Source organism: Ranitomeya imitator, chromosome 9 (genome assembly GCF_032444005.1).
Source record: "Ranitomeya imitator isolate aRanImi1 chromosome 9, aRanImi1.pri, whole genome shotgun sequence".
Classification (NCBI taxonomy): Eukaryota; Metazoa; Chordata; class Amphibia; order Anura; family Dendrobatidae; genus Ranitomeya; species Ranitomeya imitator.
This window is the reverse complement of record NC_091290.1, coordinates 25,485,732-25,513,469: the sequence shown is the minus strand read 5'-3', so window position 1 is coordinate 25,513,469 and position 27,738 is coordinate 25,485,732. Positions and strand designations below refer to the sequence as shown.

Here is a 27,738-nt window from a genome sequence, read left to right as displayed (position 1 = left end):
ATGCCCTGTAATAATGTCCCCTATCCTTGTGTAATGCCCTCCATCCCGGGATTTTTCCTGATTTAATGCTTTCATCCTGAGTCCCTTCCAGTAATAATGTCTCTCATCCTGATATAATGTCTCCATCCAGGGCCCCTTCCAGTTATAATGTCCTCAATCCCGGTATGTCTCCATTCTCCATCCTGGGCCACTTCCTGGTGCAATGTCTTCCTTTCCTGGCATATAGTCCCCCATCCTGGACTCCTTCCTGGCATAATGTCCACCATCCTGGTCCCCTTCCAGTAACAATGTCCCTGATCCTGGACCCCTTCCAATAACAATGTCCCTGATCCTGGGCCCCTTCCAGTAACCATGTCCACCATCCTGGTCTCCTTCCCGGAACAATGTCCCCCATCCTGGGCCCCTTCCAGTAACAATGTCCCTCATCCTGGGCCCCTTCTAGTAACAATTTCCAACATCCTGGGCCCCTTCCAGTAACCATGTCCACCATCCTGGTCCCCTTCTCGGAACAATGTCTCTCATCCTGGGCCCCTTCTAGTAACAATTTCCAACATTCTGGGCCCCTTACAGTAACAATGTACTCCGTCCTGGTCCCCTTCCAATAACAATGTCCCCCATCCTGGTCCCCCTCCAATAACAATGTCCCCCATCCTGGAACCCCTCCAGTAACAATGTCCCCCATCCTGGGACCCCGCCAGTAACAATGTCCCCCATTCTTGGGCCCCTTACAGTAACAATGTCCCCCATCCTGGATTTCTCCCAGTAATAATGTCCCTGCTCTGCAGCTCTCCTCCAACAAATGTAAAAACAATGAAATAATTCTTCTCACCTTCTCCGCTCCCATAGCATGTGGTGTCCTCTTCTATAGCCAGTGCAGAAACCAGCCGGTGACTTCAGTGTGCAAGCAACAGGCGGCCCATGACGTCACTGGTGCGCCGCCAGTGACATGCACGCCAACGCCAGCCTCTGATTGGCCATCAGCATAAATTGCAGTGCAGGGACCTGGCGGGTCTCTGCTCCATATTATATTTCAGGTGAATGTCAGTACTCGGACACACTTCCAGCTAAAATACCTGCTGACCTCAGCAGGCCGCTCTCTAGCTCAGGCCTGGTTTGTGGTTGCACCCTCTGCGACTGCAATCATTACGCCCCTGCTCACTTCTGTAACAAGGTCACCCAGCTTTTCCAGAAGTCAATTCTAAGAGATGTGGGTGATGCATTCAATAACTGCTAGTCACCAAATAAATACAATTTTACACTTTTCGTGTATTGTACTCCAATCACATCCAAAGCTGCATTTTCAGTTCTTCTGATAATCCTTTGGAAACAGACATGAACTAAGCTTCACCCCATTGCCAGATGTGTGAACAAATAGTTATGTGGCTACCACAAGTCACTATAAATAACAGAAGCTGCTTTGGTAGGGACTGGAGAGGTCTGTCTGTCTTTCTGTCTGTCTGTCACAGATATTCATTGGTCGCGGCCTCTGTCTGTCATGGAAATCCAAGTTGCTGATTGGTCGCGGCAAAACAGCCACGACCAATCAGCGACCGGCACAGTCCGGCAGAAAAATGGCCGCTCCTTCCTCCCCGCATTCAGTGCCCACTCCATACTCCCCTCAGTCAGCCCTCACACAGGGTTAATGCCAGCGTTAATGGACCACGGTGTAACGCACTCCATTAACGCAGCTATTAACCCTGTGTGACCAACTTTTTACTATTGATGATGCGTATGCATCATCAATAGTAAAAAGATGTAATGTTACAAATAACAATAATAATAATAAAATAAACGTTATTCTCACCCTCCGCCGTTGCGTCCTCTCCTCAGCAGTGCAAGCGGCAGGTTCCGGGGCCAAGGATGCTATGCGAGAAGGACCTTCTGCGATGTCATCACAACCCTGTGACCGGAAGCTGCCGCGTGCACCGCACACAGGCGACAGGACTACAAGGGCTCCCTGGAAGGTGAGTATATGTTTATTTTTTATTTTAAGTCTTTTTTAACCCCTTCATGACCCAGCCTATTTTGACCTTAAAGACCTTGCCGTTTTTTGCAATTCTGACCAGTGTCCCTTTATGAGGTAATAACTCAGGAACGCTTCAACGGATCCTAGCAGTTCTGAGATTGTTTTTTCGTGACATATTGGGCTTCATGTTAGTGGTAAATTTAGGTCAATAAATTCTGCGTTTATTTGTGATAAAAACGGAAATTTGGCGAAAATTTTGAAAATTTCGCAATTTTCACATTTTGAATTTTTATTCTGTTAAACCAGAGAGATATGTGACACAAAATAGTTAATAAATAACATTTCCCACATGTTTACTTTACATCAGCACAATTTTGGAAACAAAAATTTTTTTTGTTAGGAAGTTATAAGGGTTAAAATTTGACCAGCGATTTGTAATTTTTACAACGAAATTTACAAAACCATTTTTTTTTGGGACCACCTCACATTTGAAGTCAGTTTGAGGGGTCTATATGGCTGAAAATACCCAAAAGTGACACCATTCTAAAAACTGCACCCCTCAAGGTACTCAAAACCACATTCAAGAAGTTTATTAACCCTTCAGGTGCTTCACAGCAGCAGAAGCAACATGGAAGGAAAAAATGAACATTTAACTTTTTAGTCACAAAAATTATCTTTTAGCAACAATTTTTTTATTTTCCCAATGGTAAAAGGAGAAACTGAACCACGAAAGTTGTTGTCCAATTTGTCCTGAGTACGCTGATACCTCATATGTGGGGGTAAACCACTGTTTGGACGCACGGCAGGGCTTGGAAGGGAAGGAGCGCCATTTGACTTTTTGAATCAAAAATTGGCTCCACTCTTTAGCGGACACCATGTCACGTTTGGAGAGCCCCCGTGTGCCTAAAAATTGGAGCTCCCCCACAAGTGACCCCATTTTGGAAACTAGACGCCCCAAGGAACTTATCTAGATGCATAGTGAGCACTTTGAACCCCCAGGTGCTTCACAAATTGATCCGTAAAAATGAAAAAGTACTTTTTTTTCACAAAAAAATTCTTTTAGCCTCAATTTTTTCATTTTCACATGGGCAACAGGATAAAATGGATCCTAAAATGTGTTGGGCAATTTCTCCTGAGTACGCTGATACCTCACATGTGGGGGTAAACCACTGTTTGGGCACATGGTAAGGCTCGGAAGGGAAGGAGCGCCATTTGACTTTTTGAATGAAAAATTATTTCCATCGTTAGCGGACACCATGTCGCGTTTGGATAGCTCCTGTGTGCCTAAACATTGGCACTCCCCCACAAGTGACCCCATTTTGGAAACTAGACCCCCCAAGGAACTTATTTAGATGCCTAGTGAGCACTTTAAACACTCAGGTGCTTCACAAATTGATCTGTAAAAATGAAAAAGTACTTTTTTTTCACAAAAAAATTCTTTTCGCCTCAATTTTTTCATTTTCACATGGGCAGTAGGATAAAATGGATCATAAAATTTGTTGGGCAATTTCTCCCGAGTACGTCGATACCTCATATGTGGGGGTAAACCACTGTTTGGGCACTCGGCAGGGCTCGGAAGGGAAGGCGCGCCATTTGACTTTTTGAATGGAAAATTAGCTCCAATTGTTAGCGGACACCATGTCGCGTTTGGAGAGCCCCTGTGTGCCTAAACATTGGAGCTCCCCCACAAGTGACCCCATTTTGGAAACTAGACCCCCCAAGGAACTTATCTAGATGCATATTGAGCACTTTAAACCCCCAGGTGCTTCACAGAAGTTTATAACGCAGAGCCATGAAAATAAAAAATAATTTTTCTTTCCTCAAAAATGATTTTTTAGCCTGGAATTTCCTATTTTGCCAAGGATAATAGGAGAAATTGGACCCCAAATATTGTTGTCCAGTTTGTCCTGAGTACGCTGATACCCCATATGTGGGGATAAACCACTGTTTGGGCGCACGGCAGGGCTCGGAAGGGATGGCACGCCATTTGGCTTTTTAAATGGAAAATTAGCTCCAATCATTAGCGGACACCATGTCACGTTTGGAGAGCCCCTGTGTGGCTAAACATTGGAGATCCCCCAGAAATGACACCATTTTGGAAACTAGACCCCCAAAGGAACTAATCTAGATGTGTGGTGAGGACTTTGAACCCCCAAGTGCTTCACAGAAGCTTATAACGCAGAGCCATGAAAATAAAATTAAAAAAAAAAAATATTTTCTCAAAAATGATCTTTTAGCCTGCAATTTTTTATTTTCCCAAGGGTAACAGGAGAAATTTGACCCCAAAAGTTGTTGTCCAGTTTCTCCTGAGTACGCTGATACCCCATATGTGGGGGTAAATCACTGTTTGGGCACATGCCGGGGCTCGGAAGTGAAGTAGTGACGTTTTGAAATGCAGACTTTGATGGAATGCTCTGTGGGCGTCACGTTGCGTTTGCAGAGCCCCTGATGTGGCTTAACAGTAGAAACCCCCCACAAGTGACCCCATTTTGGAAACTAGACCCCCAAAGGAACTTATCTAGATGTGTGGTGAGCACTTTGAACCCCCAAGTGCTTCATAGAAGTTTATAATGCAGAGCCGTGAAAATAATAAATACGTTTTCTTTCCTCAAAAATAATTATTTAGCCCAGAATTTTTTATTTTCCCAAGGGTTACAGAAGAAATTGGACACCAAAAGTTGTTGTCCAGTTTCTCCTGAGTACGCTGATACCCCATATGTGGGGGTAAACCACTGTTTGGGCACATGCCGAGGCTCGGAAGTGAAGTAGTGATGTTTTGAAATGCAGACTTTGATGGAATGCTCTGTGGGCGTCACGTTGCGTTTGCAGAGCCCCTGATGTGGCTTAACAGTAGAAACCCCCCACAAGTGACCCCATTTTGGAAACTAGACCCCGAAAGGAACTTATCTAGATGTGTGGTGAGCACTTTGAACCCCCAAGCGCTTCATAGAAGTTTATAATGCAGAGCCGTGAAAATAATAAATACGTTTTCTTTCCTCAAAAATAATTATTTAGCCCAGAATTTTTTATTTTCCCAAGGGTTACAGAAGAAATTGGACCCCAAAAGTTGTTGTCCAGTTTCTCCTGAGTACGCTGATACCCCATGAGTGGGGGTAAACCACTGTTTGGGCACACGTCGGGGCTCAGAAGGGAAGTAGTGACTTTTGAAATGCAGACTTTGATGGAATGGTCTGCGGGTGTCACGTTGCGTTTGCAGAGCCCCTGGTGTGCCTAAACAGTAGAAACCCCCACAAGTTACCCCATTTTAGAAACTAGACCCCCCAAGGAACTTATCTAGATATGTGGTGAGCACTTTGAACCCCCAAGTGCTTCACAGACGTTTACAACGCAGAGCCGTGAAAATAAAAAATCATTTTTCTTTCCTCAAAAATTATGTTTTAGCAAGCATTTTTTTAGATTCACAAGGGTAACAGGAGAAATTGGACCCCAGTAATTATTGCGCAGTTTGTCCTGAGTATGCTGGTACCCCATATGTGGGGGTAAACCACTGTTTGGGCACATGTCAGGGCTCGGAAGTGAGGGAGCACCATTTGACTTTTTGAATACGAGATTGGCTGGAATCAATGGTGGCGCCATGTTGCGTTTGGAGACCCCTGATGTGCCTAAAAAGTGGTAACCCCTCAATTCTAACTCCAACACTAACCCCAACACACCCCTAACCCTAATCCCAACTGTAGCCATAACCCTAATCACAACCCTAACCACAACCCTAATTCCAACCCTAAGGCTATGTGCCCACGTTGCGGATTCGTGTGAGATATTTCCGCACCATTTTTGAAAAATCCGCGGGTAAAAGGCACTGCGTTTTACCTGTGGATTTACCGTGGATTTCCAGTGTTTTTTGTGCGGATTTCACCTGCGGATTCCTATTGAGGAACAGGTGTAAAACGCTGCGGAATCCGCACAAAGAATTGACATGCTGCGGAAAATACAACGCAGCGTTTCCGCGTGGTATTTTCCGCACCATGGGCACAGCGGATTTGGTTTTTCATATGTTTACATGGTACTGTAAACCTGATGGAACACTGCTGCGAATCCGCAGCCAAATCCGCACCGTGTGCACATAGCCTAATTCTAAAGGTATGTGCACACGCTGCGGAAAACGCTGCGGATCCGCAGCAGTTTCCCATGAGTTTACAGTTCAATGTAAACCTACGGGAAACAAAAATCGCTATGCTGCGGAAAAACTGCACGGAAACGCAGCGGTTTACATTCCGCAGCATGTCACTTCTTTGTGCGGATTCCGCAGCGGTTTTACAACTGCTCCAATAGAAAATCGCAGTTGTAAAACCGCAGTGAAATGCGCAGAAAAAAACGCGGTAAATCCACCATAAATCCGCAGAGGTTTAGCACTGCGGATTTATCAAATCCGCAGCGGAAAAATCCGCAGAGGACCAGAATACGTGTGCACATACCGAAACCCTAACCCTACCCCTAACCCTAGCCCTAACCCTAGCCCTAACCCTAACCCTACCCCTAACCCTACCCCTACCCCTACCCCTAACCCTACCCCTAACCCTACCCCACATTAGTATTTCCAGCCATGGCCGATGATATTGCAGCATCGGCCATGGCTGGATTGTAATATTTCACCAGTTATAATAGGTGAAATATTACAAATCGCTCTGATTGGCAGTTTCACTTTCAACAGCCAATCAGAGCGATCGTAGCCACGAGGGGGTGAAGCCACCCCCCCTGGGCTAAACTACCACTCCCCCTGTCCCTGCAGATCGGGTGAAATGGGAGTTAACCCTTTCACCCGATCTGCAGGGACGCGATCTTTCCATGACGCCACATAGGCGTCATGGGTCGGATTGGCACCGACTTTCATGACGCCTACGTTGCGTCATGGGTCGGGAAGGGGTTAACCTGTTACATACGTGTCTGGGCAATATACTACGTGACTGTGCTGTATACTACGTGGATGGGCAATATACTATGTGGCTGGGCAATATACTACGTGACTGTGTTGTATACTATGTGGGTGGGCAATATACTACATGACTGTGCTGTATACTATGTGGCTCTGCTGTATACTACGTGGCTCTGTGCTGTATACGTCACTGAGCAATATACTACGTGGCTGGGCAATATACTACGTGGCTGGGCAATATACTACGTGGCTGGGCAATATACTACGTGGGCTGTGCAATATACTACGTGGGCTGTGCAATATACTACGTGGCAGGGCAATATACTACGTGGCTGGACAATATACTACGTGGCTGGACAATCTACTACGTGGCTGGGCAATATACTACGTTGCTGGGCAATATACTACGTGGCTGGACAATATACTACGTTGCTGGGCAATCTACTACGTGGGCTGTGCAATATACTACGTGGGCTGTGCAATATACTACGTGGCTGGGCAATATACTACGTGGCTGGGCAATATACTACGTGGCTGGGCAATATACTACGTCACTGGGCAATATACAACGTTGCTGGGCAATCTACTACGTGGCTGGGCAATATACTACGTGGCTGGGCAATATACTACGTGGCTGTGCTATATACTACGTGGACATGCATATTCTAGAATACCCGATGTGTTAGAATCGGGCCACCATCTAGTGTTATATAAAAGTGAAGGCTTCCTTTAAGTTATGCTAGCGCTGCCCCTTTAAGAGACATACTTTTTGTTAATCTTTCTTTTCAGAAATTTGGTTTTGTCCCATGGAAAGAAATAAGCTGGGTTTTTTTTGGTAATTTTCCATGCGGTGATTTTTCTGGAAATTCTCGGCCCCGTTATTTCATCCTACACGTCCTCTATGTTTTTATATAACACGTTGCCAAGAAAAGAAAAAAAAAAAAAAAAAAAGGGATCTGCGGTAATATGGAAGCACGTGACAAAATCAGAGCCGAAAATGTAACATTCCGGATTAAAGAAAATCCAAAGTCTGCAGAATTCAAGACGGAGTTAACCCATTAGAGGCCATATAAAATGTAACATATGACGTTGAAATATCCTTTGTCCTTCTTTGCCATTTTCAAGATCTCTGTTTGCTGTCAGAGAATAGTAGCGTTCTTGTTAGACAGCTGAAGGTTTGTTGCAATTGCATCCATTCTAGTTGGTGTCAAAGCTTTTGCAAAATAAAAACCACATAAGGGTAGAAAACTGAATACCAGGAATAATCGTTCTGTAACTCCCATGTAGTGTTATCGTTTTGTGCAGATCTATGACGGATGCCCCATTACAAGATATGTATAGTTTGGGGTCACTGGTAATTGATCTATATATGTGTTTTGTGCTAGTTGTGGCTTTATTTATTTATTTTTCTTTATTTTATCTGTAGCTATTTACATTGTTTTTTTTTAGATACATTATGGTCATGTGAGACCTTTCCAACAAAGTATCATTTTTGTTGCCAATTTGTCCCTGTTCCCGGAGCGGACACACTGGCCTCAGTTACAGGGGAAAATATCATCCTGACGAAGGTTGCGGAGCCGATCCGGATCTGATAAGACCCTGCAGCTGCCCAGGCGAGAACTTTATCTCCACAATATAAGAAGTAAATGGTGTCATTGTGCGCGTACAGAGATATAGGGGGTCCGACTCTCTCGCACGCCCAAGCTGCATGAGTAATACGTGGACTGGCCTGGAGAGACCCTTCCGTGGAAGAAAAACCTTCATATTTTTGCGTCTGATGGAACACGCCACCTAATGGCGAAGCTTGAAGCTCATGGGTCAGAATGCAAAGTTTCCAATAGCTACCCCACCATCGTAACTTTAGGGTCGCCTTTTGCTCCTTGGCCCAGGGCGACTGCCACCCCCATACCCAACATGGGCCCATAGTAGTCCAAGGAAGTTGTGTCGCCAGCCCGTACAACGCGGTTGCGTTATTCTTTTTGTAATTAGGACCCTCGTTCCCAGGATTTAGGAACCGTCCAATCGAAAACCCCATAACAGAAAAATATCTGGTATCATGGGGAAGAGTTTACAAACTTTAGTAGGAGGGGGGCAGTATCTAGCTGGTCCCATTCCCTGGCATTATGCTTCTCTTTAGAGGAACTAGAGGTATAAAAAAAGGCCCAATTGTCAGGGAAAGGGTGCAGAGGGCAAAAAAAACCCTCAATCTATTCTGTCCTAGGTGACTAAGCTATGCACCATAACGGGGGCCCATTTTGATGTTTAAGGGTCCCGCTTTTCTTCTGTCCACAGCACTGATTATGGGGTCCTCAAAGGAGATGTCAGAGATTAGCATGAACTTTCGGGGTTATTTTTTGCCCATAAACAGCGCCACTCAGAGGATGTATCTGGTAGTGCAGCGCAGCATTTTACCTCTTTCACAGCATTCTTCAGCTTGGCATCCGTGTCCTTCATCAGTTTCTCTACCTCCTGCATTATACCGATCAGGCTGCCGTCAACTACAGGGCGGGGCTCCACGCTGTCCAAATAATCATCATCAAGGTCTGGGAATGGGGTGGATTGTATTGGAGAGGCGACTACAAAGCCAACAGCCAGGGCCAGGACCACAAGGAGCATTGTGGCATCACTCGTCCACATGGCGCAATCTCCAAACCGTAACTCAAGGGAAAACGAGACTGAGAAAATCTGCACAACAAGGTGGAAAAAAAACGTGAAAAATCTGTGATATGTGCACGAGCTCATGTATCAATATCAGCAAACATGGAACTACGAGGAGGGAAGAGTCATCAATATAAAGAGCGATAGAAAAACGTCTGCAGGAGAGAAGCAAAGCAAGAGATCGGTATCCGCAACTCACGAGGAAGAGCGAAGTCCGGATATAAATGGATCACACACTTCTATAGAGTACAGCAATCATACACATTGGATCAATACATTACACACATACATCAGTAATACATATATATCACACACGTATATAGAGTGCAGCATAGTGTTACACATCGGATCAGGTACACAATGCATACATACATCAATAATACATAGCACACATACTGTACATCACTAATACATAGCACACATACAAAGACACATTACAGCCCCCATACACATCACATACACAGCCCATACATCACACACGTCTATAGAGTACAGCAGTCATACATATCGGATCAATACATTACACACATACATCACTAATACATATAATGTATATCACACACAGAGAGTGCAGCATAGTCTTACACATCGGATCAGGTACACAAAGCACAATGCACACATACATCACTAATACATAGCACACATACATCACTAATACATAGCACACATACATCACTAATACATAGCACACATACATCACTAATACATAGCACACATACATCACTAATACATAGCACATATACATCACTAATACATAGCACATATACATCACTAATACATAGCACATATACATCACTAATACATAGCACATATACATCACTAATACATAGCACACATACATCACTAATACATAGCACATATACATCACTAATACATAGCACATATACATCACTAATACATAGCACACATACATCACTAATACATAGCACATATATATCACTAATACATATCACACATACATCACTAATACATAGCACATATACATCACTAATACATAGCACATATACATCACTAATACATAGCACACATACATCACTAATACATAGCACATATACATCACTAATACATAGCACATATACATCACTAATACATAGCACACATACATCACTAATACATAGCACATATACATCACTAATACATAGCACATATACATCACTAATACATAGCACACATACATCACTAATACATAGCACATATACATCACTAATACATAGCACACATACATCACTAATACATAGCACACATACATCACTAATACATAGCACATATACATCACTAATACATAGCACACATACATCACTAATACATAGCACATATACATCACTAATACATAGCACATATACAGTGGGGCAAAAAAGTATTTAGTCAGTCAGCAATAGTGCAAGTTCCACCACTTAAAAAGATGAGAGGCGTCTGTAATTTACATCATAGGTAGACCTCAACTATGGGAGACAAACTGAGAAAAAAAAATCCAGAAAATCACATTGTCTGTTTTTTTAACATTTTATTTGCATATTATGGTGGAAAATAAGTATTTGGTCAGAAACAAAATTTCATCTCAATACTTTGTAATATATCCTTTGTTGGCAATGACAGAGGTCAAACGTTTTCTGTAAGTCTTCACAAGGTTGCCACACACTGTTGTTGGTATGTTGGCCCATTCCTCCATGCAGATCTCCTCTAGAGCAGTGATGTTTTTGGCTTTTCGCTTGGCAACACGGACTTTCAACTCCCTCCAAAGGTTTTCTATAGGGTTGAGATCTGGAGACTGGCTAGGCCACTCCAGGACCTTGAAATGCTTCTTATGAAGCCACTCCTTCGTTGCCCTGGCGGTGTGCTTTGGATCATTGTCATGTTGAAAGACCCAGCCACGTTTCATCTTCAATGCCCTTGCTGATGGAAGGAGGTTTGCACTCAAAATCTCACGATACATGGCCCCATTCATTCTTTCATGTACCCGGATCAGTAGTCCTGGCCCCTTTGCAGAGAAACAGCCACAAAGCATGATGTTTCCACCACCATGCTTTACAGTAGGTATGGTGTTTGATGGATGCAACTCAGTATTCTTTTTCCTCCAAACACGACAAGTTGTGTTTCTACCAAACAGTTATAGTTTGGTTTCATCAGACCATAGGACATTCTCCCAAAACTCCTCTGGATCATCCAAATGCTCTCTAGCAAACTTCAGACGGGCCCGGACATGTACTGGCTTAAGCAGTGGGACACCTCTGGCACTGCAGGATCTGAGTCCATGGTGGCGTAGTGTGTTACTTATGGTAGGCCTTGTTACATTGGTCCCAGCTCTCTGCAGTTCATTCACTAGGTCCCCCCGCGTGGTTCTGGGATTTTTGCTCACCGTTCTTGTGATCATTCTGACCCCACGGGATGGGATTTTGCGTGGAGCCCCAGATCGAGGGAGATTATCAGTGGTCTTGTATGTCTTCCATTTTCTAATTATTGCTCCCACTGTTGATTTCTTCACTCCAAGCTGGTTGGCTATTGCAGATTCAGTCTTCCCAGCCTGGTGCAGGGCTACAATTTTGTTTCTGGTGTCCTTTGACAGCTCTTTGGTCTTCACCATAGTGGAGTTTGGAGTCAGACTGTTTGAGGGTGTGCACAGGTGTCTTTTTATACTGATAACAAGTTTAAACAGGTGCCATTACTACAGGTAATGAGTGGAGGAAAGAGGAGACTCTTAAAGAAGAAGTTACAGGTCTGTGAGAGCCAGAAATCTTGATTGTTTGTTTCTGACCAAATACTTATTTTCCACCATAATATGCAAATAAAATGTTAAAAAAAACAGACAATGTGATTTTCTGGATTTTTTTTTCTCAGTTTGTCTCCCATAGTTGAGGTCTACCTGTGATGTAAATTACAGATGCCTCTCATCTTTTTAAGTGGTGGAACTTGCACTATTGCTGACTGACTAAATACTTTTTTGCCCCACTGTACATCACTAATACATAGCACATATACATCACTAATACATAGCACATATACATCACTAATACATAGCACACATACATCACTAATACATAGCACACATACATCACTAATACATAGCACACATACAAAGCCACATTACAGTCACCATACACATCACATACACAGCCCATACATCACACACACACATCATCTCCATACCGATACACCGTGACCTGCATCCATCCTGATCTTATAGAAACTGCAGTTAGGAAAGAGCTGGAAATTGTTGATCAATGAGCTGTACTCCAACATGACAGATGTAATGTACACAATGACAGACACACACTGTATATCATATGTATATTCTATGCACAGATTCTATATTATATATATATTATATATATTATATATACACAGGCACATGTACGCACCTCGCTCCTGTGATCTCCGCACTAATCTGCAGCTGACAGGTCCTGGAGGCACAATCCTCAGCAGCAGCCTCAAGCAGGCAGGACACGCCCCTCAATCTGCATACTGATCCCTGATAGGCTGATCCAAAAAGTCAAGATTTAGGCGTCATCTGGAGGGCAGGAGGACCTGGGGGAAACCCATGGGCGGTCAGACACATTCTGTGCAGCCTTAGCCCAGCTATATATGTATGTGTGTGTGTGTGTGTATATATATATATATATATATATATATAGCTTAAGAAAAGTCCTACAACTCTCTAACATACTTCATTCAGCACTTCAATACTTTTCGTTAAACCACTTTCTATTAGCAAGTGAAAGCATTCATTACATTCATTCAGGCGAAACACTTCTCGCAGCTGAGGGTTTGTTGCAATATTTTCATAGACACTCCTGGGTGAGTTGACCATAGCAGCAGCACAGATCTCTCCTGACCTGAGCCCTTCAGGCCTGTGCACACGATGCCTATTAAAGGCAGATTCCATGTTGGCAGTAAAGAAGCTGCTTACAAAAAAGCAGCTTTTGCTGCTTATTTTGTTGTGCATCTACTGCTTTTTTTTTTTTTTTGCTGGCTTTTTGTTATCTCTTGTGCACACTGATAAAGTTTAGCGTCCCCCCAAAAAAACATGATGCAACTTCCTTGCGTTTTTGCACAAAAATGCAGCAAAACCTGATACCTGCTTTTTTTTGCTGCAAAAATGCTGAAAGAAGTGACATGCAGCAGTTTTCCAATTCGGTCAGGGAAAAAAAAAACCAATGTGCGTGCAGGAGATTTCTGAACTCAGAGCTTTTGCTGGTACTGGAAAACGCAGCTTAAAATATGCATAACGAAAAATCGAAAACGCGACGTGTGAATATAGTCTAAAGATCACCTGCACTTCAGATACTTTTTAATTTACAAATACAAATTCTGCTCCAAAAACATCTCCCGTCCCACCTGTGCCCTGGATTGTCAGCATTTTTTTTCTTGCATGTTACCTGCAGAGTACAGGAAAGGACAGACAGGTGTGCAGACGGGTCGGTCCAGATTTACCGTAAATTTAGGAAATATGTGCTGCGTAACCAAAAAAAGTAAATTCCCTCCTGGGGGCGAGCAGCCGCCCTGTACCTTGGCCTCCTCATCTGGTCCAGGGGTGATTCATTCCCCATAGATTCGGCAGACGGGTGACTAATAAATGCGTCTGCGGATCCACAATCTTGTGGACTTGTGTTGCCCCCTAACATAAGACCAGACAAAATATCGCACTATTGTCTAATCAGTGGACTGGAAAAGAATCACATCACAATTTGGGGGGTAAAATTGGAGCATTACAAAATGTGTCGTGTTTGTATTTATCTCCCCCATATGTTTACTAGAAACGTTGTACTTTTTATTATTGACTCAAACTATTTGTATAAACAGAATATAGCAACGTAATGGTAAGATTAAAATATAACTTTTATTATTCCTTAAAATAGACCCTTAGTCTCAGGGAGATAAAAAAGCAAACACAACAGATAGTTCTATGATGTGTTTTCCGATTGTAAATAAAGGCAAAACGTTTCTTTTTCATGTGATTTTTGCCGATGAAATGCGCTGAAACCCCCCCCCCCCCCCCTATTTATACATCTCATATTATAATAAAGTATATGCAAACGAATTGTAACATTATTGTATTTGACTAGGACTTAATATATCTGCCAGTGTGTACACGAGCCGCCCAGACAAGGAACCATCCTGTGACTGGCTCATCATTCTGCTGTTGCTGGATTTTCCTAAGTACAGACAGGAGCAACATGTGGACGGTGTCTGATGATGGAGAACAGATGGTGGGGATGGAGGAGGAGGAGGAGGATGAGGAGGAGGATGCTTCATTAGATAAATATTCAGACACAAGAAACAGGAGGGGATTGAAACTGCAGCAAAACATTTAATGGCATAAAGAGTATAATATGAATAATTATAATCTACATATACAAAAGGCTCTGTGTACACACATTACATAACTGATCCTGAGTTACATCCTGTATTATACCCCAGAGCTGCACTCACTATTCTGCTGGTGCAGTCACTGTGTACACACATTACATAACTGATCCTGAGTTACATCCTGTATTATACCCCAGAGCTGCACTCACTATTCTGCTGGTGCAGTCACTGTGTACATACATTACATAACTGATCCTGAGTTACATCCTGTATTATACCCCAGAGCTGCACTCACTATTCTGCTGGTGCAGTCACTGTGTACATACATTACATTACTGATCCTGTACTGATCCGGAGTTACATCCTGTATTATACTCCAGAGCTGCACTCACTATTCTGCTGGTGCAGTCACTGTGTACATACATTACATTACTGATCCGGAGTTACATCCTGTATTATACTCCAGAGCTGCACTCACTATTCTGCTGGTGCAGTCACTGTGTACATACATTACATTACTGATCCTGAGTTACATCCTGTATTATACTCCAGAGCTGCACTCACTATTCTGCTGGTGCAGTCACTGTGTACATACATTACATTACTGATCCTGAGTTACATCCTGTATTATACCCCAGAGCTGCACTCACTATTCTGCTGGTGCAGTCACTGTGTACATACATTACATTACTGATCCTGAGTTACATCCTGTATTATACTCCAGAGCTGCACTCACTATTCTGCTGGTGCAGTCACTGTGTACATACATTACATTACTGATCCTGAGTTACATCCTATATTATACTCCAGAGCTGCACTCACTATTCTGCTGGTGCAGTCACTGTGTGCATACATTACATTACTGATCCTGAGTTACATCCTGTATTATACCCCAGAGCTGCACTTACTATTCTGCTGGTGCAGTCACTGTGTATATACATTACATTACTGATCCTGAGTTACATCCTATATTATACTCCAGAGCTGCACTCACTATTCTGCTGGTGCAGTCACTGTGTGCATACATTACATTACTGATCCTGAGTTACATCCTGTATTATACCCCAGAGCTGCACTCACTATTCTGCTGGTGCAGTCACTGTGTACATACATTACATTACTGATCCTGTACTGATCCGGAGTTACATCCTGTATTATACTCCAGAGCTGCACTCACTATTCTGCTGGTGCAGTCACTGTGTACATACATTACATTACTGATCCTGAGTTACATCCTGTATTATACCCCAGAGCTACACTCACTATTCTGCTGGTGCAGTCACTGTGTACATACATTACATTACTGATCCTGAGTTACATCCTGTATTATACTCCAGAGCTGCACTCACTATTCTGCTGGTGCAGTCACTGTGTGCATACATTACATTACTGATCCTGAGTTACATCCTGTATTATACTCCAGAGCTGCACTCACTATTCTGCTGGTGCAGTCACTGTGTACATACATTACATTACTGATCCCAAGTTACATCCTGTATTATACTCCAGAGCTGCACTCACTATTCTGCTGGTGCAGTCACTGTGTACATACATTACATTACTGATCCTGAGTTACATCCTGTATTATACTCCAGAGCTGCACTCACTATTCTGCTGGTGCAGTCACTGTGTACATACATTACATTACTGATCCTGAGTTACATCCTGTATTATACCCCAGAGCTGCACTCACTATTCTGCTGGTGCAGTCACTGTGTACATACATTACATTACTGATCCTGAGTTACATCCTGTATTATACTCCAGAGCTGCACTCACTATTCTGCTGGTGCAGTCACTGTGTACATACATTACATTACTGATCCTGAGTTACATCCTATATTATACTCCAGAGCTGCACTCACTATTCTGCTGGTGCAGTCACTGTGTGCATACATTACATTACTGATCCTGAGTTACATCCTGTATTATACCCCAGAGCTGCACTCACTATTCTGCTGGTGCAGTCACTGTGTACATACATTACATAACTAATCCTGAGTTACATCCTATATTATACTCCAGAGCTGCACTCACTATTCTGCTGGTGCAGTCACTGTACATACATTACATTACTGATTCTGAGTTACATCCTGTATTATACTCCAGAGCTGCACTCACTATTCTACTGGTGCAGTCACTGTGTACATACATTACATTACTGATCCTGAGTTACATCCTGTATTATACTCCAGAGCTGCACTCACTATTCTGCTGGTGCAGTCACTGTGTACATACATTACATTACTGATCCTGAGTTACATCCTGTATTATACTCCAGAGCTGCACTCACTATTCTGCTGGTGCAGTCACTGTGTACATACATTACATTACTGATCCTGAGTTACACACAGTATTATACTCCAGAGCTGAACTCACTATTCTGCTCGTTGATACTGAAAACAGAAGTTCGGCGGTGCATACCCCTTAACAGCTTTACTGAGAGCTGATGTTCAGGGGATGGAGTCATTGCTTTTTTTTCCATCAGTTGATTGTACTTTGATGTAAAAATGACATACTGAGAACAAACTCTGTCCTTTCACTGAATAAGTATAGGGATTTCAGCTCTGAATTGTGTAGCATTGTGAGTGCAGCATAATGACTTATCTCCTTATTTAGTGTAATTCCATAGAAATTGTAGTTTTTCATATATAATTCAGATCATAATTCCGCAGCCGAGAGCATGAAATCCGGATTGTCCTTTGTTCCAGGAGATATTTCACATTAATTCAATCCAGGTTCCAGATAATTGGAAGAGAGGGGCCGAACGAGCCTCCCTCCGGAGGATGTGAGTCATGAGTCTGTGTGGTCCTCCCCGAGACCTGAAAATACCTGAAATCCAATCCACCCTCCACTACAGGCGAATATCACAATGGACATCAGGCTCCTGGCTCAGCAGATTCCTATACACAGTGCAGGTCCATACTGATATACAGCACATATATGAACGGTGCACCAGGAGCTGCAGCTAATAATGTACACCCATGCTGAATCCGCCCCACAATGCAATACCACACATGGCCTATAGACAAGAGTGGCGCTGTTTCTGGAGAACAGAGAATGTATAACTGATAGAGAAAGGTTGAATCTGATGACTCTATATCTTTTTTTCAACCTATGTACAGTAACTATCCTTGTGTCATACAGCAACATTGCACTGTACTGTACAATTACTGATCTTAGAAGCCCAGCCACATTGGGCTTCACAGGTGTACAAATATGGCATAGATGGGGTCTTCATTAGACCCCCGACTGCCATGACGATACCATCGGCACCAGGGCTGCCATTAGAAATTTCGGGGCCCCATACTGGCAAAATTTTCGGGGCCCCCTTGAGACTCTGCCCAGGCTCCACCCCTCGAACTGTCCACAGTCCCACCGCTCTCTCTTGGAAAATCTCCACTTCTCACCTATCAGACATTAGCAGTTCCCATCACCAGATCACACATATAGCCGGCAGCTTTTGATTTGACCAAAAGATTTTTTAAGCCGCCACCATAACACGGTAGACACTTTTTTAGCCGGGCCCTACTCTACTGTAACCTACTAAATATTTGTTAAAATATGCAATACAATTTAGGTATATTTTTATTTATTTTTCAATTTTTAAAATGACCAATAATATCACATACAACGAACAAATACCACCGCACCCTGACCAGACACCATATTACCACCACAGTGATCGAATAATATCAAATACAGGGAACAAATACCACAACACCATGACCAGACCACATATTACCACCACAAAATGACCACATAGCACATACAAGGGACAAATACCACAACACCATGTCCAGACCACATATTACCACCACAGAGATCGAATAATATCACATACAAGGAACAAATACCACAACACCATGACCAGACCACATATTACCACCACAATGTGACCAAATAGCACATACAAGGGACAAATACCGCAACACCATGTCCAGACCACATATTACCACCACATAGTGACTGAATACTACAATACTGATCAGTAATAAAAAAAAACCCACAGTACTATCACCATCAGTGCCATTATACACAGGAGATCTGTACTTAGTATGCAGCGTCTGTGTACAGATAATAGTGATCACCATTGACATTATACACAGGAGCTCTGTAAATAGTATACAGTGTATAGTGTCAGTGCACAGGTAGCACACTGACTCACCAGTGACGTCTCTAGGTGAAGTCCTTGACCTTTGTTTTTCATCTTTCATCCAGCACAGACCACCGTCACTTCATCCAGCCAGGGCTCGTCTCTACAGGAAATAACACAGTTATCTCGAGCTCCGCTTGCAGAACACATTATTTAATTTTTCCCAACTTCTACATTACACCACATGAAGAAAAAAAGACGACATAGTGTCACTCTGCACAGTAACAGGACCGCCCCCCCATTTAAAACAGTATCCTCAAAAAATAAAATAAATACATCACTGCAGTAATAATATCCCTTAATTAGCCCCTATGGTAATAATATCCCCCATCTTGGCCCCGTGTGTCTCATTCCTGGCTCCAGCCATATGTTCTCCCATCCTGCCCTCATGAGCATCCATTCTGCCCCATATGATCTCCTCATCCTGCCCCATCTGTCTCCATCGTATCCATCCTGCCCCCATGTCTTTCATTCTGCCCCATATCTCCATTCTTGCCCCACCTGTCTCCAGTCCTGCCCCCAGTGTGTCCAGCATTCTGCCCCAGTGTCTCCAGTCCTGCCCCCAATGTGTCCAGCATTCTGCCTCAGTGTGTCCAGCATTCTGCCTCAGTGTGTCCAGCATTCTGCCCCCAGTGTCTCCAGTCCTGCCCCCAGTGTGTCCAGCATTCTGCCCCCAGTGTGTCTGAAGCACCCCAGGGTCCTGGTCATTGCAGTAATGTCATTCTTTCACCGGGGGGAGTGATGTTACGTCTGAAGACAATAAAGGTGATCACTTTATCAGGTATCACAAACCATTCAACACACTTCACACTCCAGCCCACCAGGGGGAGCTATGCTCCTATTTATTAGGGCACTCTTCACAATTAGGTAAAACTGGTGGTCTGGATAGGAAGTTAGGTAGAAGCTGACTGGGCGTCACCCAGGCAGTACCTGTCAGGCAGACAGAGGAAAGGAGGAGCATCTAGTTGTTGCCAACAGAGTGGTCCCTGACAGGGGTGGGACCCTGTCAGAGGCATAGACAGAAGGCCACGGAGCTGCGACTGCCTACCAATGCGGCAGCTGTTATGCTGTGCTATCAGGCAACACAGTGTGCAGTAATCAGCGCACATACAGTGATATGGCAATAACCCCAAAAACAATAGAACAAGCTCTGAGACGTGGAATCTCTGCAGACTGCAATACCTGAACCTATCCTCACACAACTATAAGCAGCAGTGGATTGCGCCTAACACTACCTATGCAACTCGGCACTGCCTGAGGAGCTGACTAGCCTGAAGATAGAAATACAAGCCTGACTTGCCTCAGAGAAATACCCCAAAGGAATAGGCAGCCCCCCACATATAATGACTGTTAGCAAGATGAAAAGACAAAACGTAGGAATGAAATAGATTCAGCAAAGTGAGGCCCGATATTCTAGACAGAGCGAGGATAGCAAAGAGAACTATGCAGTCTACAAAAAACCCTAAAACAGAACCACGCAAAGGGGGGCAAAAAGACCCACCGTGCCGAACTAACGGCACGGCGGTGCACCCTTTGCGTCTCAGAGCTTCCAGCAAAAGAGAATAGCACAGCTGGACAGAAAAAACGGAAACAAAAACAAAGTAACACTTATCTAGCAGAGCAGCAGGCCACAGGAAAGATGCAGTAGCTCAGATCCAACACTGGAACATTGACAAGGAGCAAGGAAGACAGACTCAGGTGGAGTTAAATAGCAAGGCAGCCAATGAGCTCACCAAAACACCTGAGGGAGGAAGCCCAGAGGCTGCAATACCACTTGTGACCACAGGAGTGAATTCAGCCACAGAATTCACAACAGTACCCCCCCTTGAGGAGGGGTCACTGAACCCTCACCAGAACCCCCAGGACGACCAGGATGAGCCACATGAAAGGCACGAACAAGATCTGGGGCATGGACATCAGAGGCAAAAACCCAGGAATTATCCTCCTGAGCATAACCCTTCCATTTGACCAGATACTGGAGTTTCCGTCTAGAGACACGAGAATCCAAAATTTTCTCCACAATATACTCCAATTCCCCCTCCACCAAAACAGGGGCAGGAGGCTCTACAGATGGAACCATAGGTGCCACGTATCTTCTCAACAACGACCTATGGAATACATTATGTATGGAAAAGGAGTCTGGGAGGGTCAGACGAAAAGACACTGGATTGAGAATCTCAGAAATCCTATACGGACCAATAAAACGAGGTTTAAATTTAGGAGAGGAAACCTTCATAGGAATATGACGAGAAGATAACCAAACCAGATCCCCAACACGAAGTCGGGGACCCACACGGCGTCTACGATTAGCGAAAAGCTGAGCCTTCTCCTGGGACAAGGTCAAATTGTCCACTACCTGAGTCCAGATCTGCTGCAACCTGTCCACCACAGAATCCACACCAGGACAGTCCGAAGACTCAACCTGTCCTGAAGAGAAACGAGGATGGAACCCAGAATTGCAGAAAAATGGAGAGACCAAGGTAGCCGAGCTGGCCCGATTATTAAGGGCGAACTCAGCCAACGGCAAAAATGACACCCAATCATCCTGGTCAGCAGAAACAAAACATCTCAGATATGTTTCCAAGGTCTGATTGGTTCGTTCGGTCTGGCCATTAGTCTGAGGATGGAAGGCCGAGGAAAAAGATAGGTCAATGCCCATCCTACCACAAAAGGCTCGCCAGAACCTCGAGACGAACTGGGAACCTCTGTCAGAAACAATATTCTCAGGAATGCCATGCAAACGAACCACATGCTGGAAGAACAAAGGCACCAAATCAGAGGAGGAAGGCAATTTAGCCAAGGGCACCAGATGGACCATTTTAGAAAAGCGATCACAGACCACCCAAATGACCGACATCTTTTGAGAAACGGGAAGGTCAGAAATGAAATCCATCGAAATATGTGTCCAAGGCCTCTTCGGGACCGGCAAGGGCAAAAGCAACCCACTGGCACGTGAACAGCAGGGCTTAGCCCTAGCACAAATCCCACAGGACTGCACAAAAGCACGCACATCCCGTGACAGAGATGGCCACCAGAAGGATCTAGCCACTAACTCTCTGGTACCAAAGATTCCTGGATGACCAGCCAGCACCGAACAATGAAGTTCAGAGATAACTTTACTAGTCCACCTATCAGGGACAAACAGTTTCTCGGCCGGACAACGATCAGGTTTATTAGCCTGAAATTTCTGCAACACTCTCCGCAAATCAGGAGAGATGGCAGACACAATGACTCCTTCCTTGAGGATACTCGCCGGCTCAGATAACCCCGGAGAGTCGGGCACAAAACTCCTAGACAGAGCATCCGCCTTCACATTTTTAGAGCCCGGAAGGTACGAAATCACAAAATCAAAACGAGCAAAAAATAACGACCAACGGGCCTGTCTAGGATTCAAGCGCTTGGCAGACTCGAGATAAGTAAGATTCTTATGATCAGTCAATACCACCACGCGATGCTTAGCTCCCTCAAGCCAATGACGCCACTCCTCGAATGCCCACTTCATGGCCAGCAACTCTCGGTTGCCCACATCATAATTACGCTCAGCAGCAGAAAATTTCCTGGAAAAGAAAGCACATGGTTTCAACACTGAGCAACCAGAACCTCTCTGTGACAAAACCGCCCCTGCTCCAATCTCAGAAGCATCAACCTCGACCTGGAACGGAAGAGAAACATCTGGTTGACACAACACAGGGGCACAGCAAAAACGACGCTTCAACTCCTGAAAAGCTTCCACGGCAGCAGAAGACCAATTAACCAAATCAGCACCCTTCTTGGTCAAATCGGTCAATGGTCTGGCAATGCTAGAAAAATTACAGATGAAGCGACGATAAAAATTAGCAAAGCCCAGGAATTTCTGCAGACTTTTCAGAGATGTCGGCTGAGTCCAATCCTGGATGGCCTGGACCTTAACCGGATCCATCTCGATAGTAGAAGGGGAAAAGATGAACCCCAAAAATGAAACTTTCTGCACACTGAAGAGACACTTTGATCCCTTCACGAACAAGGAATTAGCACGCAGTACCTGGAAAACCATTCTGACTTGCTTCACATGAGACTCCCAATCATCAGAGAAGATCAAAATGTCATCCAAGTAAACAATCAAGAATTTATCCAGATACTCACGGAAAATGTCATGCATAAAAGACTGAAAAACAGATGGAGCATTGGCAAGTCCGAACGGCATCACCAGATACTCAAAATGACCCTCGGGCGTATTAAATGCCGTTTTCCATTCATCTCCCTGCCTGATTCTCACCAGATTATACGCACCACGAAGATCAATCTTAGTAAACCAACTAGCCCCCTTAATCCGAGCAAACAAGTCAGATATCAATGGCAAGGGATACTGAAACTTAACAGTGATCTTATTAAGAAGGCGATAATCAATACACGGTCTTAGCGAACCATCCTTTTTGGCTACAAAAAAGAACCCTGCTCCCAATGGTGATGACGATGGGCGAATATGTCCCTTCTCCAGGGATTCTTTCACATAACTGCGCATAGCGGTGTGTTCAGGCACGGACAAATTAAATAAACGACCCTTAGGGAATTTACTACCAGGAATCAAATTGATAGCACAATCACAATTCCTATGCGGAGGTAGGGCATCAGACCTGGGCTCTTCAAATACATCCTGAAAGTCAGACAAGAACTCTGGGATGTCAGAAGGAATGGATGACGAAATAGACAAAAATGGAACATCACCATGTACTCCCTGATAACCCCAGCTGGTTACCGACATAGAGTTCCAATCCAACACTGGATTATGCGTTTGTAGCCATGGCAACCCCAACACGACCACATCATGCAGATTATGCAGTACCAGAAAGCGAATAACTTCCTGATGTGCAGGAGCCATGCACATGGTCAGCTGGGCCCAGTACTGTGGCTTATTCATGGCCAAAGGTGTAGCATCAATTCCTCTCAACGGAATAGGACACCGCAAAGGCTCCAAGAAAAATCCACAACGTTTAGCATAATCCAAATCCATCAGATTCAGGGCAGCGCCTGAATCCACAAACGCCATGACAGAATACGATGACAAAGAGCATATCAAGGTAATGGACAGAAGGAATTTGGACTGTACAGTACCAATGACGGCAGAGCTATCGAACCGCCTAGTGCGCTTAGGACAATTAGAAATAGCATGAGTGGAATCACCACAGTAGAAACACAGCCTGTTCAGACGTCTGTGTTCTTGCCGTTCAACTTTAGTCATAGTCCTGTCGCACTGCATAGGCTCAGGTTTACTCTCAGACAATACCGCCAGATGGTGCACAGATTTACGCTCGCGCAAGCGACGACCAATCTGAATGGCCAAGGACATAGACTCATTCAAACCAGCAGGCATAGGAAATCCCACCATGACATCCTTAAGAGCTTCAGAGAGACCCTTTCTGAACCAAGCCGCCAGTGCAGATTCATTCCACAGAGTGAGTACTGACCACTTCCTAAATTTCTGACAATATACTTCTACATCATCCTGACCCTGGCATAAAGCCAGCAAATTTTTCTCAGCCTGATCCACTGAATTAGGCTCATCGTAAAGCAATCCAAGCGCCTGGAAAAACGCATCAACATTACTCAATGCAGGGTCTCCTGGCGCAAGAGAAAACGCCCAGTCCTGTGGGTCGCCGCGCAAAAAAGAAATAATAATCAAAACCTGTTGAATAGGATTACCAGAAGAATGAGGTTTCAAGGCCAGAAATAGCTTACAATTATTTTTGAAGCTCAGGAACTTAGTTCTGTCACCAAAAAACAAATCAGGAATAGGAATTCTTGGTTCTAGCATAGATTTCTGATCAATTGTATCTTGAATCTTTTGTACATTTATAACGAGATTATCCATTGAGGAGCACAGAGCCTGAATATCCATGTCCACAGCTGTGTCCTGAAGCACTCTAATGTCTAGGGGAAAAAAAAAAAAAAAAAAACTGAAGACAGAGCTGAGGAAAAAAAAAAATGATGTCAGGACTTCTTTTTTCCCTCTATTGAGAATCATTGGTTTGGCTCCTTGTACTGTTATGCTGTGCTATCAGGCAACACAGTGTGCAGTAATCAGCGCACATACAGTGATATGGCAATAACCCCAAAAACAATAGAACAAGCTCTGAGACGTGGAATCTCTGCAGACTGCAATACCTGAACCTATCCTCACACAACTAAAAGCAGCAGTGGATTGCGCCTAACACTACCTATGCAACTCGGCACTGCCTGAGGAGCTGACTAGCCTGAAGATAGAAATACAAGCCTGACTTGCCTCAGAGAAATACCCCAAAGGAATAGGCAGCCCCCCACATATAATGACTGTTAGCAAGATGAAAAGACAAAACGTAGGAATGAAATAGATTCAGCAAAGTGAGGCCCGATATTCTAGACAGAGCGAGGATAGCAAAGAGAACTATGCAGTCTACAAAAAACCCTAAAACAGAACCACGCAAAGGGGGGCAAAAAGACCCACCGTGCCGAACTAACGGCACGGCGGTGCACCCTTTGCGTCTCAGAGCTTCCAGCAAAAGAGAATAGCACAGCTGGACAGAAAAAACGGAAACAAAAACAAAGTAACACTTATCTAGCAGAGCAGCAGGCCACAGGAAAGATGCAGTAGCTCAGATCCAACACTGGAACATTGACAAGGAGCAAGGAAGACAGACTCAGGTGGAGTTAAATAGCAAGGCAGCCAATGAGCTCACCAAAACACCTGAGGGAGGAAGCCCAGAGGCTGCAATACCACTTGTGACCACAGGAGTGAATTCAGCCACAGAATTCACAACAGGCAGCATCCTAGGGAAGGACACGAAAGAGAATTGTATTGTAGAGGGTGAGAAACGAAGTCATAGCAAAAGGAGAGAAAAACCAGAAGGAGTTCTGCCCTATACAGGCTGCCTCCTTCTGAGGCACAGGATCCGGTAGCCGGAACACCGAGGGAGCAATCGTCTCCATGCCTTGCTCCAGAGACCAGCAGGACAGTTAGTTGCACATTGCTGATCCGCACCTATACCCAGGAGGCACGGTCGCAACTTGTGGGGACTGAGGCATGATAGAGTCCCTGTAAAAAAGCCTCAGGCCACCAGTCATACGGGTTTGTTCCTATCCATCTGGGGGAGAGAGAGACATAACATCTAGAACACCAACAACAGTTGTGAGGACCTTACGAAAGGCTCAGCAGTAAGGTACTACAACATCCAGGCGCTAGAGGAAGGCTACTGATTTCCACCTGGATAAGGGGACTCTGGATTTGCCTTCAGACCGGCCGGACTCTGCCTGCCCTGTGATCTGGTGCTCTGGACTGTGGATACTGAAGTCTTCAGTAAAGGTAAAGAGACTGCAACCTTGTGTCCTTGTTCTTCTCTGCGCCTCTCACCATACCACCATCTACACTCTGGGAAGCCCTGGGGACATACTTCACCTGTGGGAAGGTATACCATCTAGCTGCTATAACATCACCCCAGCGAACCCCTAAGCAGCGTCGGTCACCCTGACCGAATACCACAGGTGGCGTCACGAACATTCCCCTTTAAAGACCTTTCCCCTTTTATCAACGGACGTCCCTAGGGCCATGGATCGGGTCAGCCACTGTGACATCCCCCCTTGAGAACCGAAGGACCTGGTACCGAATACCCCACTGCCCTACGGGGGCGCTCCATGTCCAGCATTCTGCCCCCAGTGCTCCAGCATTCTGCCCCCAGTGTGTCCAGCATTCTGCCCCCAGTGCTCCAGCATTCTGCCCCCAGTGTCTCCAGCATTCTATCCCCTGTGCTTCAGCATTCTGCCCCCAGTGTCTCCAGCATTCTGCCCCAGTGTCTCCAGCATTCTGCCCCCAGTGGTCCAGCATTCTGCCCCAGTGTGTCCAGCATTCTGCCCCCAGTGCTCCAGCATTCTGCCCCCAATGTGTCCAGCATTCTGCCTCAGTGTCTCCAGCATTCTACCCCCAGTGCTCCAGCATTCTGTCCCAGTGTGTCCAGCATTCTGCCCTCAGTGTGTCCAGCATTCTGCCCCCAGTGTGTCCAGCATTCTACCCCAGTGTCTCCAGCATTCTGCCCCAGTGTGTCCAGCATTCTGCCCTCAGTTCTCCAGCATTCTGCCCCCAGTGCTCCAGCATTCTGCCCCAGTGTCTCCAGCATTCTGCCCCAGTGTGTCCAGTGCAGCGCCCCAGGGTCCTGATCGTTGCAGTAATGTCGTTCTTCCACCAGGGGGAGTGATGTTATGTCTGAAGGCAATAAAGGAGATCACTTTACCAGGTATCACAAACCATTCAACACACTTCACACTTCAGTCCACCAGCGGGAGCTATGCTCCTATTTATTAGGGCACTCTTCACAATTAGGTAAAACTGGTGGTCTGGATAGGAAGTCGGTCAGAATCTGACTAGGCTTCACCCAGGCAGCACCTGTCAGGCAGACGGGGGAAGGAGGAACATCTAGCAGTTGCCGACAGAGGGTCCCTGACAGGGGTGAGATCCTGTCAGAGGCCTAGACAGAAGGCCATGGAGCTGCGACTGCCTACTGCGTCGGCCCGGCGTGCGGCAGCATCCTAAGGAAGGGCACGAAAGAGAATTGTATTGTAGAGGGTGAGAAACGAAGTCATAGCAAAAGGACAGGAAAACCAGAAGGAGTTCTGCCCTATACAGGCTGCCTCCTTCTGAGGCACAGGATCCGGTAGCCGGAACACCGAGGGAGCAATCATCTCCATGCCTTGCTCCAGAGACCAGCAGGAAAGTTAGTTGCATACTGCTGATCTGCACCTACACTCAGGAGGCAT

General features: G+C 44.8%; 1 protein-coding gene across 4 annotated transcripts in view; it reads right to left on the bottom strand.

Moving 5' to 3' along the window:
- Nucleotides 1–27,738, bottom strand: part of DKK3 (dickkopf WNT signaling pathway inhibitor 3) — a 413,056-nt gene that overhangs the window by 74,508 nt on the left and 310,810 nt on the right. For 2 of the 4 annotated variants that reach the window (XM_069740191.1, XM_069740192.1), the window contains exons 1-2: nt 12,875–12,973; nt 9,273–9,545 (exon numbers count right to left, since the gene is read on the bottom strand). In XM_069740191.1, the coding sequence (XP_069596292.1) occupies nt 9,273–9,497 (225 nt within the window). In that variant the 5' untranslated portion in view covers nt 9,498–9,545; nt 12,875–12,973. Of the gene's footprint in view, nt 1–9,272; nt 9,546–12,874; nt 12,974–27,738 lie in introns of those variants that run through there. The other 2 variants (XM_069740188.1, XM_069740190.1) reach the window with 1 other exon arrangement.